The 18,686-nt window shown below is 38.0% G+C and overlaps 4 protein-coding genes across 5 annotated transcripts; 2 read left to right on the plus strand and 2 right to left on the minus strand.

The window, feature by feature from the left end:
* Positions 1–363: 363 nt before the first annotated feature.
* alg10 (ALG10 alpha-1,2-mannosyltransferase) lies at positions 364–5,272 on the minus strand. The gene is made up of 3 exons (XM_030150395.1): positions 4,897–5,272; positions 3,599–3,796; positions 364–2,498 (listed from the first exon to the last, which is right to left on the minus strand). Exons 1-3 carry the CDS (start codon positions 5,059–5,061, stop codon positions 1,443–1,445), a joined length of 1,419 nt encoding a protein of 472 aa, XP_030006255.1. The 5' UTR covers positions 5,062–5,272; the 3' UTR covers positions 364–1,442.
* Positions 5,273–5,452: 180 nt separating this feature from the next.
* Positions 5,453–7,314, plus strand: tprkb (Tp53rk binding protein). The gene is made up of 4 exons (XM_030149366.1): positions 5,453–5,677; positions 5,852–5,974; positions 6,058–6,234; positions 6,454–7,314. The coding sequence occupies exons 1-4, from the start codon at positions 5,537–5,539 to the stop codon at positions 6,538–6,540; spliced, it is 528 nt and encodes a 175-aa protein (XP_030005226.1). The 5' UTR covers positions 5,453–5,536; the 3' UTR covers positions 6,541–7,314.
* A 50-nt stretch (positions 7,315–7,364) lies between these two features.
* LOC115429698 (phenylserine dehydratase-like) lies at positions 7,365–10,826 on the minus strand. Of its 2 annotated transcripts, XM_030149363.1 has the most exons (7): positions 10,749–10,826; positions 10,159–10,336; positions 9,052–9,233; positions 8,731–8,861; positions 8,161–8,309; positions 7,905–7,994; positions 7,501–7,742 (listed from the first exon to the last, which is right to left on the minus strand). In XM_030149363.1, the coding sequence occupies exons 2-7, from the start codon at positions 10,334–10,336 to the stop codon at positions 7,501–7,503; spliced, it is 972 nt and encodes a 323-aa protein (XP_030005223.1). In that variant the 5' UTR covers positions 10,749–10,826. The 2 variants fall into 2 exon arrangements, with proteins under 2 accessions (XP_030005224.1, XP_030005223.1); XM_030149364.1 differs by lacking the exon at positions 10,749–10,826 and having other exon boundaries at positions 7,365–7,742.
* Positions 10,827–10,894: 68 nt separating this feature from the next.
* On the plus strand, positions 10,895–17,752 carry trmu (tRNA 5-methylaminomethyl-2-thiouridylate methyltransferase). The gene is made up of 11 exons (XM_030149362.1): positions 10,895–11,081; positions 11,261–11,426; positions 13,485–13,591; positions 13,752–13,874; positions 13,972–14,144; positions 14,254–14,307; positions 15,175–15,241; positions 16,471–16,571; positions 16,778–16,922; positions 17,017–17,099; positions 17,211–17,752. Exons 1-11 carry the CDS (start codon positions 11,000–11,002, stop codon positions 17,355–17,357), a joined length of 1,248 nt encoding a protein of 415 aa, XP_030005222.1. The 5' UTR covers positions 10,895–10,999; the 3' UTR covers positions 17,358–17,752.
* The last annotated feature ends 934 nt before the right edge of the window (positions 17,753–18,686 follow it).

Consider the following 18,686-nt stretch of genomic DNA (forward strand, 5'->3'; position numbering starts at 1 on the left):
CAATGTTACCTTTGTTGTTACAATAATATTTATTGGTGCAAAACCTCATGTTGTTAATCAAGTCATCCTACTTCTGACTAAGATTTACACTAACAGCCTAATGTTTGGAAGTGAACATTTGTTTGTTGTGATTGTTTTCTTTAATTTCCATCCTATGTTGCCTGTGGAGGTGTGTAGGAACACACAAACAGCTGAGAAAAAGGAAAAGAAACTAACTGAGCTGTATTTAAATGTATAGATTATATTGTACTGATAAAAAAAAGAAAATCTAACAAAAACTAGGTTAAAAAAAAAGGTATCTTTTTTCATTTTCTACAACTATTTGCTGCCATCTGTAATGAATTAATCATACTTGAGGCTTGATGTGCATGAGTGATTTTATTTTAAAGTTCTACACAACATTCACAATGTGGGAGAAACAAACAGGTGCAACGACACCAGGAAACAAATACTGGACAGATTAATAAAACAGACTCAGAAACACACACAGACTTCAATGTAATGAATTGGAAAATGATAAATTCTACTACAACTTACACAATATCACAAAAACTCTTCATCTTGCCCAAAAATTCCAAAGGACAAAAAATAATCATCTGCAAACAAATTAGGCAAATTGAATAGGAATGGGGAAAAAAGAAGGCAGCATCTATCACAACTGAACCACAAAGTACAAAAAAATAAAAGCAACAAAAATGATTCAAACTGAAAATGTGTATCTTTATATTAGACCCTTAAAAATAAAGTTGTGGATCAAATGTTTGCATCATAGGTCAACACTAATGAAAAACAAATATCCCTGTCATTTCAAAACACCCCATACAATAAAAATTCTTCACTTTTACAATATGGCTATGTCTTTTTTTTGGTCTCATTCATTTTATTTACAGATCAGTCAACAATTATTTCTCAAAAGAACAAATTACATAGCTGCATATTTACAATTACAGTACAAAGCACTTTGACATAAGAAAATGTACAAATTAGATGATTGTTTTTCCAACCTTTACAAGATTCATTATTCAGAAAAGTGTTAAATGTAGAAATAATTTTAAATGCAGTAAATTCTCAGTAAAACTTTTTTCCAAGCAGTACGAAGGATTTTATTATTACATATTCTATCTATTATAGCAATACCAACATTTGTCAAAAAGAAAACTTGGATCGTTTTTACAAAATCAACAGTCTTTGTGAAGTGATTCTAAATAAATTGGCAGAATGGTGGGTTGTGCCACTGAAAAATCAATCAAAACGATAAACCGTAAGAATGTGGACCATCCCATGTAGGTTTACAAGGTTTTTCAAAACTAGCCACATTGCATCTCAGTATGTCGAACCCTGTTGCTTGTGAATTTAGTGATACTGTACAGAAACGGAGAAAAATATCAATCATTTTTGTCTCCGACTGAGATGTAACAGTGGTTTTGTTCGCTCCTTTTTGTTCACCACATGAACCTCTGTGTGGCTGTGCTGTCCGGCCAGTGGAAGGTCTTCGCGATAAAGATGTAAATTGTGGCGATATTTATCGCCGTGTAGAGAAGGAACTCCATGATGAGTCTAGGGAGAGAGGGGAGGGGCATATGCAGGCGGTACATCAAATACGGGATGATGAAATACCTGAACTCCATAAGTTTCTGGGGCACAGTGGCTGCCAGGAGGCACACCAGTAACGCTAAGCTCCAGAAGAGTGAGCGGGACTTAAGGGAGTCCAGAAAACTCCATCCAGCAAACACGTAAGCAGGGACGAGGAGGTAGCGCACCAGCTCGTGCCTCTGGAAGAGCCTTTTCCACACGTAGAAGGGGAAATGACGGTTATCGGCCAGGAGGTACTTGTGGACGAAAGTGAACTTCCACACGAGAAGCAGACAGACACCAGTCACCATCAGGAAGAAGAAAGGCTGTTTTTTCAAAGCCTGCACGAAGCGAAGGATGCGGTAGGAACAAAGAGTGGCAGGAAGGGCAAAGAAGAGGGCAAAGGAGAAGAAATAAAAGAGCTGAGGGAAGTTGAGACAAGCCTCGTGGCTCGTCCTGTCACCCACCACAATCCCGTCATTCAGCACCACAAACACCACGAAACCCACACCCACAAGTACATAAGGCCAAGCCAGAAGCAGAACCGCTTTCATATGAGCAGGCGAGGTGAAAAACTCCAATGTGAAGAGCAGGACTTTCTTAGCACCACTGAAAGACAGTGGCACCTGGGATTTCATTTCATCCCTCTTTTTTGTCTGCTCCACCCTCCAAGTCTCGTCCATCTTGGCGGCGACCAAAGTGCCAGCACAAAAAGCCACCCAGATGACGTTTGTTTGACGGAAGAGGATGGAGCAGACACCTAGGAGCGCCGAGGCCTTGTGGCAGCCGTAGAGCGTCATGAGGTAGGTGAAGAGGATGAAGAAAGTAGACCCAGCATCGGTATAGTACAGGAAGTTAAAGAAGTAGAGCACAGGGAAGGTCGATAAAGACAGCGCTGACAGGACTCTGCGTGAAGTTGTCCGTGTCTGAAAAACAAGTAATAAGAAACAAAACATTAGAACTGCTCATTTCTATTTTTACTTGATAAAGGTGGGACACATTGATAGCAGAGGATATTACAGAACACGATGTTATATCATACTGTGCCAAATATTAGAATTTTTTTATTAAAACATAGAGATTCTCTAAATATATTCAGTGCTGGCCCAACAGTGTCACTACCTCTTTGAATGACAGCTCACATGGACATGGAAGTTTCCATCAGTGTACAGTCGTGGAAAAAATTATCAGACCACCCTTGTTTTCTTCAGTTTCTTGTTCATTTTAATAACTGGTACAACTAACGGTACATTTGTTTGGACAAATATAATGATAACAACAAAAATAGCTCATAAGAGTTTCATTTCAGAGCTGATATCTATCCATTTTCCATGTTTTTCTTGATAACCAAAAATAATTTCAGTTCTTACATCAATATCTATGGCATTGTACTGACAAAAACAGTGCTTTTAGGCATTCCATGTTTTCTTTTCTGTCTGCTTTAGTTACATGATACACACAGGAGTTAGTACTTGATTGCATAACCATTGTTTTTGATGACTTTTGATGGTCTAATAATTTTTTCCGTGAGTGGATGTGGGCGTGTGTGTTAAAGAGTCACTAATCTACGTCTCTATGCACTCCCCCTCTGGTTCCCACCTCAGAGTACCATCAGCCAAAACCAATAAATACAGATTGTCCTTCATACCCCCAGGTATCACTATGCTCAACTCTGTACAGCACAGGTAGTATTACCTGTAGTTTTTATGCACCACCAATTTTTATGTGATTGTCATCTTGTATCTCACTTTGTTTCGTCATTGCCATTTGTTGTTGTTTCAATTGCTACTGCAGCAGAAAGAATTGCCCCTGAGGATCTATGCACTTTTCTGTCCATAGTTTTAAAATTCAGTAAAATAGACTCCATAATGCAGTGAATAAATACATGATTCCTTTTTGCCTTTTTATGTGTTTTCTTCCTTCAGTTACACAGAAACAATGATGTTTCATGGACTGTCTCACAAAACATCAAATACCTTTGATACAACTGTTATTGAAAGCAAGACATTACATTGCCTGGTCTCACCTTTTCCCTCAGGTGCAGTTTGCAGGTGAGGAGATAAAGCAGGTAGAGGTTGCCACAGTTGAAGAGCAGGTTGATGAAGCGCAGCATGGCTGTGGAACACACCACGCCACCTGTCATGTCAGCCAGCCACACCACGGGCTTGATGACTCCCACAGAGACAAGGTACAGGCCTGGGAGAGTGGTGATCATTGGGTCCCACTGCAAAGGGGACAAAGCCATGATGTGCATTGCTGTAAGGTTAAGTTTGTCCGAATAATGTAATAAGTAAACTTTCTCGTTCTTTTGGCAAAAATTGTCAGTTGCATTTCATTAAGTACTACACGAACATCAGTATCTTAACAATAGGCAAGGCAAGGCAGCTTTATTTATATAGCACATTTCATGTACAAGACAATTTAAAGTGCTTTATATAAAACATGAAAAGCATTACAGCAGAAGGCATGAGAAAAACAAACAAAAACAAAAATCTGATAAATAGGTAAAACTGATAAACAGATAAAAGAGACAAGCAGATAAAACAGATAAAAACTTTTAGCTTAAAAGAAATGGTGCAGATCTGAACTGATGAATAAAAACTCTATTCAAATGCAGCTGTGAACAGGTGAGTCTTTAACCTGGATTTAAATAAACTGTTTCAGCTGATCTGAGGTAAAATAAATAAATCTGACACTGATGGGAATCAAAGACACAGTCATAAACTATGCATCAACTATCAAACACACACAATAGTTAGGAACGTTAAGTGTTGGGGTGAGAATTACTCATGGCTCTGATACATGACACATCTACAACTTGGGGGAGGATAAGTGAAGCTCAGGTCCTTGGATTTACACTTTGGCAACTTGAATCTTTAACCTGAGGAGAGGATTCTGAGGGTCTAATATGACTTGGTTATTTTTCTGACTCATACAGACACTGTATGGGCTCATATTTATTTCAGTCTATTAACTTTGTAAGCAGTTTTGTGCAAAATGGCCAACCTGATTATTCTTTTCCTATTTACATGGATTTTATGTGTCAGCTCATTCCCTACAAATCCCACACTAAATAATAACAGTAACAATAATACACCGCTAATGTCCTTTTAATCTCCTGTTTTTTGTGGTGCTAGATGAAGCTAAGCTGCGTGGAAACTACAAATACAGGGCATTAAACCACATAAACCCCACTGATGCTTTTCTATATGTCAAACATGGACAATGAAAGCTCTTCAAGCTGTCACATTATTTTCAACGACCTGCCGTTTGCTAATCCTGCAGGATGAATGAATTCATGGCGGCATCAGGAATCCACTTTACCTCGTTGAATCTTCCACTGCAGTATTTCTGAGCTTGGGGAACATGAAAAATCTCATCCATGTAGGGCTCCCTTTGCTCCCGGGTGACTCTGGAGAACACAAGGCAGGATATGAAAAAGTTGGTGCTGCAGAGAGCTGTGAAAATGTAACCCTCAAATTTCTCCATGTTTGATGAATCCAAGAATACGACGTGAATTAAAAAGCGACACGAAGCTAGCGGTGATAATGTTGTTTATAACACATAACGACTGGGTTTAAGGGTTAAAACCGCCCTGTGATAACAATCCAAAGGCAAACAGGATGAATCCAGACCAGTTTTAAATAACGGAAGAGTTTTGATATTTGACAGCTGGTGGTGCGCTCTATTAATACGCTCGGGGTGAAAGTGCTTGAGATAAATACAAGGTTCCGCGGTTAAGATTCATGGTTTAGTCAATCATACGACTTTATCACAAATAAAATAAACACGAATACGCGTAATTTGAATTAATGAATTTTAATAAAAGTAGTTTTGTTTTGTTTTTTTTGTCAAAGTGTTCCCTCATTTTCTCCCCGTCGGTGTCACCGTGTTATGGTTCCCCCTCTCTACACGTTCACGTGAAGCGCAATTTCTGTTTTTTGTCAGACGTTGTTGAACAAAAATGCATCTGACACAAAAGCTGGAGCTGTTTCCCGACCACAGTGTGACTCAAATACTTTTTAAGGATGTCAAAAATGCCGCAGAGTTAAGGCAAAGTGCTGTGGAGGGCAAAATAAATGGTGCCTTGATAAACCCGACAATGGTAAGAGTTTTTCACTTTTTACAACGTCTTTTCATAGTTTCGAAAGTCATTTGTAAGCTTAATTAGTGAAGTTTTAGGAGTTTACATTTATAACAACAACCGCACTCGTATTTATACAAGAATGGAAATGAAGGAAAACAATGTCATTGTAAGACTTTATTCTTCCTTTTCCAGCTGGTGGGTCCTTTCCAAGTGCTAGTAGCTGCTAATAAGGCTGTGCACTTACAGAAAACTGGAAAAATGAAAACAAGAAGTCTATACTCAGAGATCATTTTTAACCTTTCACCAAACAATAATGTAAGTCTTCCAAACATAGTTATTTAATGGATGCATGTAAAGAAAGACATTATTAACAGCTGCCTATGTGTTTTCTCATACAGATCTCAGAGGCCTTTAAAAGGTTTGGGATCTCAGATGGAGATGACTCTGTTATGGTGGTTCTTGTTCACAACCAAGATGAATCGCAACTTCTATCAGATGTCACAAACAAAGTGAATGGGCGGCAGGTCCCAGTGGAAGATGTGTCATCGCTGTCAGATGCTGCAAAGATCAAAAAGGTCCTACTTCTTTACTTATAATTTTCTTTCATTTAAACCACCAACATATTTGTGTTTATGTTCCTGCAGTAGCTCCATAACAGGGAGGCACACAATCACAAAATGTTGACAATGCAAATTTACCAAGATGGGCATAATTGCAAAAAATACCATTGTGTGATCTGCAGTACTTAGTCTTTGCAAGTTAATAATAATAAAAAAATGTGTTCTGTATTTCAGCTCTATAAAGTCACCCCACAGGAGGAGGTGTGTGGGACTTTGCTTGATGCGGTTGTATGCAGAATGGCCACCAAGGATGTCATGTAGCTACAACATTGAATGAAACCTGTTTTTTTTTTTTTTTTGTCTTGCTGAAATTTGATGGAAGAAATGCTTTTGTGTTGTTGACCTGAGGCCAAATACATTCTATTTTTCAAGAAGTCTTTCATGCACTTGTCGTCATTCAAGTTTTATGTCATTTATTATATGTCCAGTTGGTGAGTTCCAAAAAGTTTGAGTCAGTTTTCAAAGTTACTGTACAATGTTTGATGCTTTTGATCACTTTGAATGACTGTTGACAACAATTTAAAGCAGCATTGATGAATAATGAATTACAAAGTGCTCAAGGCCAAATATAATCCAACTCTCAAGAGGACTGAACAAATGCATCTGTAGCCACAGCACCGACATGAAAGAGTCAGAGTCAAATCAAATTTCATTCAAAATCTGACAGCCTAAGAGGACAAGAATGTAAAATATACCGGTTGTCTAAAGGAATTGCATCCTAGTTTTGATTGAAATGTATCTAACCTGTTTTTTGTCTGAATGTAAAGGATGATAAACTTGTCTCACAACAGGAAATGTTATCGCTCCAACAGGGATTTTTACGTTTCCTGAAAATGGTGCACTTCTTCTGTTACTCCTTTTTTCTTCTGAACATAACTATATTAACCTAATTACAGCTAAATGAGATCAAGGTGATGCAGTTAGACAGATCTGCTTGAGATTGTAGTACTTTAAATGATCGTTAGAAGAGTTTGGTCACAGGAAATGAGAAAATCATGCTTCAGAAATAAACATTTGATCATGATTGATCTACATTAGAAAAAAAATATTTTGTATGTTAATACAGAATTAGTGTTTTTTTTTTATTTTATCAAACCTTGAATGGCTTTTCATTTTCACAGATTGATTATAAAGAGACAGAGTTAATGTAAGTGTGTTTTTGATTTCTCCCTGAGTATAAATAATGGCACATACTTCTTACATAACATTAATGTACGTTTGTCAGTCTGGGAAGTTTGCGAGCTCATCTTTGCCGATGTTTCCTCCACTAAGGATGCACACCACTTTCTTCCCTTCTAGCTCGGGTATCTTGTTGTTAATGATAGCAGCAAAGGCAGCAGAGCCAGAGGGCTCCACCACGAGTCCAGACTTGTAGAGAATGGACACAGCTGCTTTGATCTCTTCATCACTCACCAGGACAATTCCCTCCACGTAACGCTGGCACAGCTCATAGGGCAGCTTGCCTGTGATATAGAACAAAGTGAAATAAATCAAAAAATCACTGCACACCAGAGCCAGAACATTAATCATTTTCATGTGGGAGACTTGTGTCTGTTTACTGGCACGTTCTGGTATGTACAATCTTGAACAAACACTGAACATTTTTATAAAACATTCATCATTACCAGCAAAAGGTGGTGCAAGTCCTGAGGCAATGCTCTTGGCATCCATACCCACAGGCTTCTTCTCAACAAAACTTTGGTACATGGCGCAGGCTGAAATTATATGGAAACATACTTTTAGAACAACAACAAAAAAAAAAATCCAAAAACAAACTCAAATCTTCAGAGCTCAGTAAGAGTGAATGACTGATAATACAGTAACAACAAAGCGAATGACTACTAGGGATACTTAACACAACTGTATGTGAGTAACCCTAACCTCCAGTTGGTTCAACACCATAGATCCTGGTCTTATCACATCCTGACAGTTTAATGGCAGCAGCAACACCAGCCAGCAGTCCCCCTCCACCACAGCACACCACCACCACATCAGGGTCAGGCATCACCTCCAACACCTCCATACCAAGACTAGACAGAGACATGCAGACAGGACATGAAATAAAGGTTCTTAAGAGTTTATTTATGATCTTAAATCTAATAACCACCTTGATGGTGCCGAGAACAACTTGTAAGCTCTGAGGAGATCGGGCCTTTGCTGCTGCTGCTGGTCCCAGATTGTAGAACAACCGGCCTCCTCCTTGCCTGTTTTTAAATCTCTTCTTAAAACCCACCTGTTCTCCTTGGCCTTTTAACACTCTTACAATGTTGACATTTTGATTTTGTTTTTATATTTTAACTTGTTTTATTTATTTGATTTCATTGTTTCTTAGTGGTTTTATTTATTTTTATTGTGCTTTTAGTCTTCTGTACAGCACTTTGGTTCACTGTGGTTGTTTTAAAGTGCTTTATAAATAAAGTTGGATTGGATTGGAACCACCGTGAGTCTAACCTGGCATGGCCCGCTATTAGATCCAGATCATCGTAGGAGTGCAGGAAGGTCATGCTGTCCTCCTGAACACAGCGGTTCACCACATTCATCAGACAGGACGTAGGCACTCTCTCTACTTCAACGCCAAAACTCTGAGGAGAAACATTTCAAGCCCTTTTATAATGACATATTCACATTTACTTTCTTTGAGATTAATAAATGTGATTGCTGACCACCACTCACATGCAAAAATTTAGCTTAAAATACTTGTACAAATTTCACATGCACATAACTTCATTTCATCTGTATATATTTTGTGTGGCAAAGAAGTTGACCTCTGACCTGTATGAGGACGGATCTAGATAGAGGGGCAGTTTCTGGCATCACTACTTTGCCCTTTGACCCATAGTGTTTTGATGCATAAGCAAAAGACTTTCCATAGTTCCCAGCAGACATGGTCACAAAGTGCCCACCCTTTGGCCTCTTGGCAAACTGATTGGCCACTCCTCTGATCTTAAAAGACCCTGTCAATCAAAAAAATTTAAGAAAAGTAAAATATGAAAAAAGAAGAAACTATACATACATATAAACTCTATATACATAAAGATGCAGGTATCAACTTATATACAATAATTGTGCATTTTTTGTGCAATTGCAGACAATAGAGGGTATGTGTTAGCTCTTCATTACACTGGTTTACAATTTTTTGAAATTATCTGCTTCAGAGATTAAATGCACTAAATGTTACATATTTTAATCAGATTAATTGGAAAACAAATGACAAAAGTGCTGGTTTTCTCAGGTTTTGCAGGTATATGATAAAGTGTTATTACAAATATATAAGTTAATGTACATTTATACAATAGATTTATAAATGTTCCACTAGACAGAACCTGTAAAGTGAATGTATTGTCATGTACAGACAGTGTTTTGAACTAGATCTGGTAGCTCTGAGACAAATATTCCTTTGGAGTCAAACCCATTATTTCTCATTTTGACCCAAGACTGTATCTGTGAAACTTCAGCCAACCAGCATTTATGACTGGATTTTTCTTTATCAGTGACTCAGACGTTGTAAAATTTCACTACTTTTATTCTGGAGGCATTTTACTTGTAGACCAGTGTTATTCGTCTACAGCAGGGGTGGGAAATCCTGGTCCTTGAGGGCCGGTATCCTGCATGTTTTAGATGTTTCCCTCTTCCAGCACACCTGAAGGTCATTATCAGGCTTCTGCAGAGCTTGTAGATAAGCTTATCATGTGAACCAGGTGTGTTGGAAGAGGGAAACATCTAAAGCATGCAGGATACCAGCCCTCGAGGACCAGGATTGCCCACCCCTGCTGTAGACGAATAACATTGGTCTACGAGTAAATTGCCTATCCCTGGTCTACAGAGAACAAGAGAAATGCTAGATGTTATTTTAAGTGAATCTGAGTGGTTCAAACTGACCAGTTCTCTGCAGGTTTTCCAGTTTGATGTGAATATTGCAGATGGTTTGCAGAGGTAGGGTGGTCTGGCACCAGGGTATCATGGGGGTATTGATGACACCCAGGGGGCTTGTCCTCACTTCCTCCCATGCTTCTTTCAGCAGGTCCAGGGTGACTGTGTCTGCAGATACCTCACTCATCTGTATCAGAAACTCATCATTTAGAAATTACTTCAGTTTAATGAAAACAGAAACTGCATCTTCTTTTAACATTGACTATCTGTCATTTCCAACATAAAAACAATCCGTGCACTCGGAGATAAAAACATAAATGATCACAAAACCAATTCAATTCCTTTTTATAACAAATACCCTTTTGTGCACATTTCTGGTTTTAATACTTTTAAATATATATTGTTATGAATGCATATTTATTTTTAGCATACTTGAAACGGCAGCTGCTACAAGACAAGGGACATTATTGCTGCTAAACAAAGTTTCGTTGTAAATTGTACAATGACAATAAAGCTTCTATTCTTCTATTCTATTGTAAATTAAATGTTAAATGAATGAAAACAGCATTTTCAGTATGATAGGCTCCTTTCCCACTAACCTTATTACTTATTTGGATATTTCAATCAGTCTCAAAAGTGACAGCTCCGTGTCGTTGATCGTGTTACAACTATTACGGACCCTTCCCAAAACACACGGTTCCGTTATGAGCGTTGTTTCCAGTCGGACATTTTTACTGTCGGACCACAGACATGGCGCCCTCTAACAGGGGTAATGGACAGCTGTTAGCTAACTTTTAGCTACAAATTCATGAAAATAAGGTATCGATAGTGTACCATATAGTCTGGAAACATGGGTTTTATTAGGCACGTTGTGTGTGCAATGTCAGGCGGCGTTGATAGCTCTGTGGCGGCTTTGTTGCTTAAGAGAAGAGGTGAGGAAAAACTACTAGGACTAACCACAGGGGAACAAACTTCAGCTAATACTTACTCCTGAGTCTTGAAAAGTCTTAAAACGGTTGTAAATAATTCTTCCCGCTGTAAAATCGGGTCTTTCATCATTGTTTAGTGTGCTAGCTTAACCCACACATTGTCTTGTCATTGTGTTGTGAAGGTTACAGCGTTACAGGAGTTTTTATGAAGAACTGGGACTCCCTGGATGAGTCTGGGGTTTGCACCACAGAGAAGGACTGTGAGGACGCACACAGGGTCTGTCGGGCCTTGGACATCCCCTTCCATCAATTATCCTACGTTAAAGAGTATTGGCATGACGTGTTTAGGTAAGTCTATATATATCCTTGACTTAACCAGCTGAAATCCTCATTGAAAAATCTTTTCTCCAAGAATAATCTAAGTTGACATGAGGTATCTTTTGCCAGTGTTCCAGAAGAAATGGTTGTTTAGTTCAAATGTATATAAATTTTATTATTTGTTTGTAAAGCCTGGAAAAAGCGGCAGAAGTGTTTGTTTAAATAGGTCGGTACATTGTCTTGTTTACATCTATTGTGCCTATTGTCTGGTATTTGCACAAAGTCTTTTTTATTGGTATTTATGCAGGGACTCTACAGAGCTGTGTTTCAGACATGAATTAATATAAACAAGAACAGCCCCCACCCCCCACTTCCTGTCCATGTTCCAACAGAACCCTACCCCTAACGAAATAAAACAAAACAAAACAATACTAAAAAAAAAAAAAAAAAAAAAAAGGATCACTGTACCATTTAGCAGATTGGCTTTAATTTCTCTATAATAAAGGGTCCATCTTACTAAACATCAGTATGGGTGATATCCAACTTCTCTATATGTGTTAGAAAAGGTTTCCATATCTCATAAAATTTCTGACCACACCCTCTAGTAAAATAGCAAACTTTCTCTAGTGTCATGTGGTGTAAAAGGTCACTAATCCACATCTTAAAGGTTGGAGGGTGTTTCTCCTTCCACCTACGAAGTATTAATCGTCTGGCAATGAGAAAGGCCAAGGCTATCATATTCTTAGCGTGTTGGTTGTGATGAATGGTTTGTGAATTTATTCCGAATATCGCAGTAACGGCAGAGGGCTCTATACGCGTCTGTAAAACATCTGAGAGGATTTTAAATATTGGATGCCAGAAATTATCTAATTTTGAACAGAACCAGAATGTATGTGAAAGGGTGGCTGGTGTTTGTTTACAGATCACAGATGGGATCAAAGCTAGGTATAATCCTTGCTAGTCTCACTTTCGACTAGTGGAGGCGATGTGCAACCTTAAATTGAATAACTGTGTGCCGTAAACAGATTAAAGAGGAATGTATTCTGTCTAAAGCCTTTCCCCAAGTCTCCTCTGGGAGTTCTAGCCCCAAGTATTCTTCCCACTGTTTTTTTTAATGATATCAGAGGTTCCAAATTATATGTATGTAGTAGGGAATATACTTTTCCAATGGTCCCTTTGGAGCCTTGATTAACTGTCAGAATGGTATCTAAGAGGGAATGGGGTGGCTGTGATGGGAAGTGAGTGAATGATGCCATTATGAAACTGCGAAGTTGTTAAAACCTAAAGAAGTGAGACCTACGAATGTTAAATTTTAACATTAACTGATCAAAAGATGCAAATTTAGTGTCAATAAATAGTATAGACAATAAATATTGTCTGGTATTTGGTCTTTGGTTTGTATTTTTGGTGTCTTATAAGCCCATGTAAGGGCTGGGCATATTCTTATGCAGGACACAGTAATAAAAATTCATTCATTCATTCATTCATTCATTCATACATGTTCGTAGATCTTTTCTGATTGTAGTTATGCAATGTCTATATATACTCTATGGGAGACTGTGTGACCTTGTTCTATGTTTAAGCTTGAACTTAAAGCTGTTGCACTATGATTTTCATTTACATGTGCCTCTATTCATGATGTCTTTCCTATTTCACCAACATTCAGAAAGATGAAGTAAATGTATTTGGACTATTAAATAATTGAAGGACCGGTCAGACAAGAATTATAAGATTAATTTAGGATAACTTTAATGTAAGGTCTTTTCTAAGTTGCAAATATATTTTTGAAAGCAATATATAGGCAAATATATATTTTAAATACTGTCTGCTGTTTGTGCCCCAGTTCATGAGCTCTACATAGATCATTTGATTTTATTGTTTCTTAATGCTTTTATTATTTTTTATTGTGCGTTTAGTCTTCTGTACAGCACATTGGTCCACTGTGGTAGTTTTAAAGTGCTTTATAATTAAAGTTGGATTGGATGAAGATATTTCATTTCACATGTCTCCTTTATACGGTGCTTTATCTTACTTTTGTTTTAATAGTTTTGTGAAAAATCCTAATTGGTTGATGGGTTTCTTTTTCAGTAATCTGTTGAGGGAGTATGAGAAAGGAAGGACACCAAATCCAGACATACTATGCAACAAGCACATCAAATTCAACCATTTTCACAAGTATGCCATCAACACTCTGGGTATGTAATGCACTGACATCAAATGAGATAAACATTTTGAACATTTGTTTTACTTGTTTCTGTTGTGAATTGGAAAATCAGGCCTGAAATAAACGACCGGGTGAGAATATGAAATCAGTAAATCAATGAAATTACAATTGGAGTTGTACTGTTGCTGTAGGTGCTGATGCCATGGCAACAGGCCACTATGCCAGGACGTCACAGGAAGATGAAGAGGTTTTCCAACAGACACATGCAACCCCATCCACCACGCTCTTCAGAGACCGGTTTGAAATCCGAAATCGTAAGGGTGTTACACTTACCTTGCACACTGTTATGTTTACCTCTTCTCCAACAAAACTTGCAGCTGTTGATTTCTTTGCAACTGTTTTGTCGTCCAGCTGTTAGGTTGCACAAGGGCGCAGATCTCCTTAAAGACCAAACCTTTTTTCTCAGTCAGATCTCACAAAATGCCCTGCGACAAACCATGTTTCCGCTAGCAGGACTCACCAAAGACTTTGTCAAAAAAATTGCTGCTGAGGCAGGCTTCCATCATGTTCTTAAGAAGAAAGAGGTAAGAAAAAGCCCAAACACAGAAAACACATGGCTTGTTTTAAGATTAATGGGAAAATATATAAACATGTTTTTAGTTCACTTTATACTAATATTGAGTGTTCTTTCAGAGCATGGGGATCTGTTTCATTGGAGAGAGGAACTTTGAAAACTTTATTTTGGAGGTGAGAGATGAAATTTCTGGTGGTCTATATAATCTTTGAACAAATGTGGATTATTTTTTACTTCTTCCCATTTTTTATTTTTATATCCCGTAAATGGAAATCCTTGGTGTGAAGGGAATAACTGGGACAGATTTGGTTGGATTTCTTCTCTCTTGATAACCAACATAGAGGACCCCTAGTGGAAGAACCCTTTTGATTTCAGCTTCCCTTTTGTAAATCATCCACATGGGGGTGCTTTAGTTGAACATCAGTTTTTTGGGCATAAATCAAGCAATAATCAGCTGATTGAGATAAAATTTGGTTCATACTGATCATCTTACAAATGTCCATTTTCTGGCTACCATCCAGAGTTCATATGGTGTCATTTTCATTCACTAGGTGGAGTTTTGTGGAGAAAAACTGGTTCTCTGACCATTTTTCTGCCTCTATCAGGTCAATGAAGCTCAAATTGAGTTCATATCTATTTTCTAACAATGATTTTTCTTCATGCCACTACCCTGCGTTTACATGATGTCATATTTTGACACCAGGTGGAGTGTTTTTTCCAAGTGGTTGGGGGATGTTTGATAGTTTTCTGAAAATATCAAAAGAAGAGTTATGGACATTTCTATACAGTGTCACATTTTGTATTAAATCTATCCACAATCTGCTTTCTGAATAACAATTTAGTTGGTATCTTTTGCACAATGTGTCATTTATTTGCTTTATTATATAGCAGATGATTGGGGAGATTTTGGGGATATACCCTTGCTGTCAGTCCCTGACAGCATAAGCTTGGTTTCTAATGCAGAGTCCCATCTCTGTTAGTGATGAGTTCAGAAGGTATTGTATGTTTCATATAATACAATGTTGTTTTTTTCTTTACAGTATCTAGAACCTAAACCAGGGCACTTTGTCTCTATTGAAGATGGATCTATAATGGGACACCACAAAGGTTTGCTGCTTGTTTTTTAAAGAGGTCATATTTTGCTAAACCCACTTTTATTAGTCTTTGGTTCATTTATTTGTGTATTTGGGCCCTGATAGTTCATAAAGTTTTAATTTGAACCCTCCAGGTGCTGCAATGCTCCCTTTATATTCATTCCATCAAAAATCTAGTGGATTTCTACAACCCGTTTCAATTCCTTCTTAATTTGTCTTGTTTTACAAGTAGTTACATCATGACATTTGCACATATAAGGTCAAAACTTAAGGTCAAGCCAGTTGTAGTTGTAGTCCATACTGAAAATATGTCCTAAAATGTTCAGTTTTTGGTTGTATTAACAAACACAAGTGGCTGAACAGGACAGAAAGCACAGCCAACAACCTGGAGGGGGCGGGACATATAGTGGCTCATTTGCATTTAAAGGGCCAGCGCTCAAAGCAGCCTTTCTGGTGTCATTACTCAGAAGTAGGGTTGGAGTTGAATTAATGGAGAATTCAGACCCAAGCATAGCATTTACAGGGTGGGGAAGCAAAATTTACAATGAACATTTAGTTGTTTTTTCTCAGCAGGCACTACGTCAATTGTTTTGAAACCAAACATATATTGATGTCATAATCATACCTAACACTATTATCCATACCTTTTCAGAAACTTTTGCCCATATGAGTAATCATGAAAGCAAATGTCAAAGAGTGTGTGATTTGCTGAATGCACTCATCACACCAAAGGAGATTTCAAAAATAGTTGGAGTGTCCATAAAGACTGTTTATAATGTAAAGAAGAGAATGACTATGAGCAAAACTATTACGAGAAAGTCTGGAAGATACTATTAAAGAAGAATGGGAGAAGTTGTCACCCCAATATTTGAGGAACACTTGCGCAAGTTTCAGGAAGCGTGTGAAGGCAGTTATTGAGAAAGAAGGAGGACACATAGAATAAAAACATTTTCTATTATGTACATTTTCTTGTGGCAAATAAATTCTCATGACTTTCAATAAACTAATTGGTCATACACTGTCTTTCAATCCCTGCCTCAAAATATTGTAAATTTTGCTTCCCCACCCTGTACAATTTATGTAGACCACAGGGCAATGTTTAAAAATGAATAATACCATTAAAAAAAAGCAAAATATCACTCCTTTAAGACTCTTCATGTCCAAATCACCCCTTTAGTTTGATTCATAAGTCAATGTGGGACAGATCAATGTGTTCATCAGCCATCTCTTCTGTTCATTCAGGCTGGTTCACTCTGACACTGGGACAGAGGGCAAGGATAGGAGGGCAGAAAGACCCCTGGTTTGTTGTGGACAAAGACATTGGGACTGGAAATGTGTTTGTGGTAAGCAAACCAATCTCTAGTGTTAAACTGAATAAATGTCTTGAAGAATCGGCACACTGCAGTACAGCTGTGTCATGGCGTTTCTCTGCTTATTCACTGTTAGGGGGAAAAAAGACAGTTGGGTTTTAAATTCATCATATGCTCAGCACTATCTGAAATATGACCTTTTTATTCTGGGTTTTTTTCCTGCATCTCTCCTGGCTCAGGCTCCAACCACCAATCATCCAGCTCTTTTCCGTGACACAATACGGACGGACCGTTTCCACTGGGTAACGATGGACCCTCCTCCTGAATTGGCTAAAACCCAGATGCTGGAGTGTCACTTCCGCTTCATCCACCAGATGCCACTGAGTAAGTACCATCCTATTTTATAATATTAATGACAGGGTTAATATGCCCTTGCATTATGTTTACATTTAGATCAAACTCCTCATGTCCTTTGCAGCTCCCTGTACTGTGACTCTGAACATGGACGGCTCTGTGTGGATCTCACTCTCAGAGCCAGTCAGAGCTCTGACTCCTGGACAGGTAAACACTATCACATCTGTTACACTGTACTTAGATTGGTTTTATCTTCTGTTCTTCCTCTACATGCTCTGTATCAGTCTTGACTTGTCCCTTATTTCATTCGTCTCTCAGTTTGCTGTGCTCTACAAAGGCGACGAGTGTCTTGGCAGTGGAAAGATAATCCAGTTGGGGCCCAGCCAATACACTCTGCAGAAGGGTCGGGAGCGGTTGACAGCAGCCGTACAGCACAAGGAACCAACCCCTGAACCTGCCAGCTGACCCTAGACACATCCTAGCAACACAGAAAACCATTCTATCCAGTGCATTAGGTTAGAGCCCCCTGTTCATGAAAATAAATGGTCTCAAGACATGACCTGATACTCCTGCTGGACACAATGGATTATTTCTACTGTTTTCCAGCAAATGTTTGGACTAAAAATCGAAGCTCTTAAATTACAGGACCTTATTATAAAATCTAGCACTTGATACTGTATAAGACAGTGAGTCGACATGTAGACCACTGCAATTTTTTCCAGGTGAACTGTTTTTATTTTTTTTTTGTAATATACATTGATGCTCCCTATTTTTTTTTTTTTCTTCACTGAGCCTGCAAGATAGTGCTACTAAAAGTAGGACTTTTACTGTGAGCTATAAATAGAACAAGTTATAACAGGCAAAAATAGTTATTGAAAATGCTAGGACAGTGTTTTTCAACCTTGGGGTCAGGACCCCACATAGGGTTGCCTGGAATTCAAATAGGGTTGTCTGAAATTTCTAGTAGTCGATAAAAATTAAAATAAAAACTTACTAATAAAAATATATGGTGAGTTGCGAGAGACAATCACAATCCATAACAGACATGACAAACTGTGAAGCTGAAACTGAAGCACTGTGGTACTGTTTATCTTTCAAATGTTCATTGTGGTCGGTTTCAGATGCTGCAGCTCTTTCATAATTCATAGTTTGAGTTCTTGTTTGTTCAGTATTAATTGTCAGCCTTGTAAATCCAAGTTGGACTGACTGTACATATCCTGACCAAGGAAAATTAAATCCTCACTTTGTGCAGTAATCTACACCTGCCTCCGTTCTTAATAATATGTATTATGTAGACTAAATGCCACCTAAATTTAATGTTTATTTGCAACATAGTATAGCAAACTATTAAATGATCAATAACAAATTAATTTTAGCAAAAAAAAGCTTCCGTTTTAAATGTCTGTGATGTTAAAATGGGGTCATGAGCCAAAAAAGGTTGGAAACCACTGTGCTAGGAAGTCATGGGACTGGCTCGGTAAGCATCCTTTAACAAAGTGAAATATTAGCTAGTAATAGTCTCAACTTGGTACGTTTTCATTAATTTCAATGAAGCAAACACCTTCTTATGAATAAATGCAAGAATTGTGGCTAACCTTTGAAATGACATTTAAATATGGAAAAAACAGACTCATTTATTTGCAGCATTTGTAACTAAAATATCCAAACTAAAAGAAGATTGAAAGTATTTTTCCCACTGAAACGTTTCAGCAACCACAAGGAAGTGCTCTAAGCCTAATAGTGTTATGTTTTCTATGTAGTACAAAGGAGTGTTAGACCCAAGAAGGAGCATAA

This window comes from Sphaeramia orbicularis, chromosome 12, assembly GCF_902148855.1.
Source record: "Sphaeramia orbicularis chromosome 12, fSphaOr1.1, whole genome shotgun sequence".
NCBI lineage: Eukaryota > Metazoa > Chordata > Actinopteri > Kurtiformes > Apogonidae > Sphaeramia > Sphaeramia orbicularis.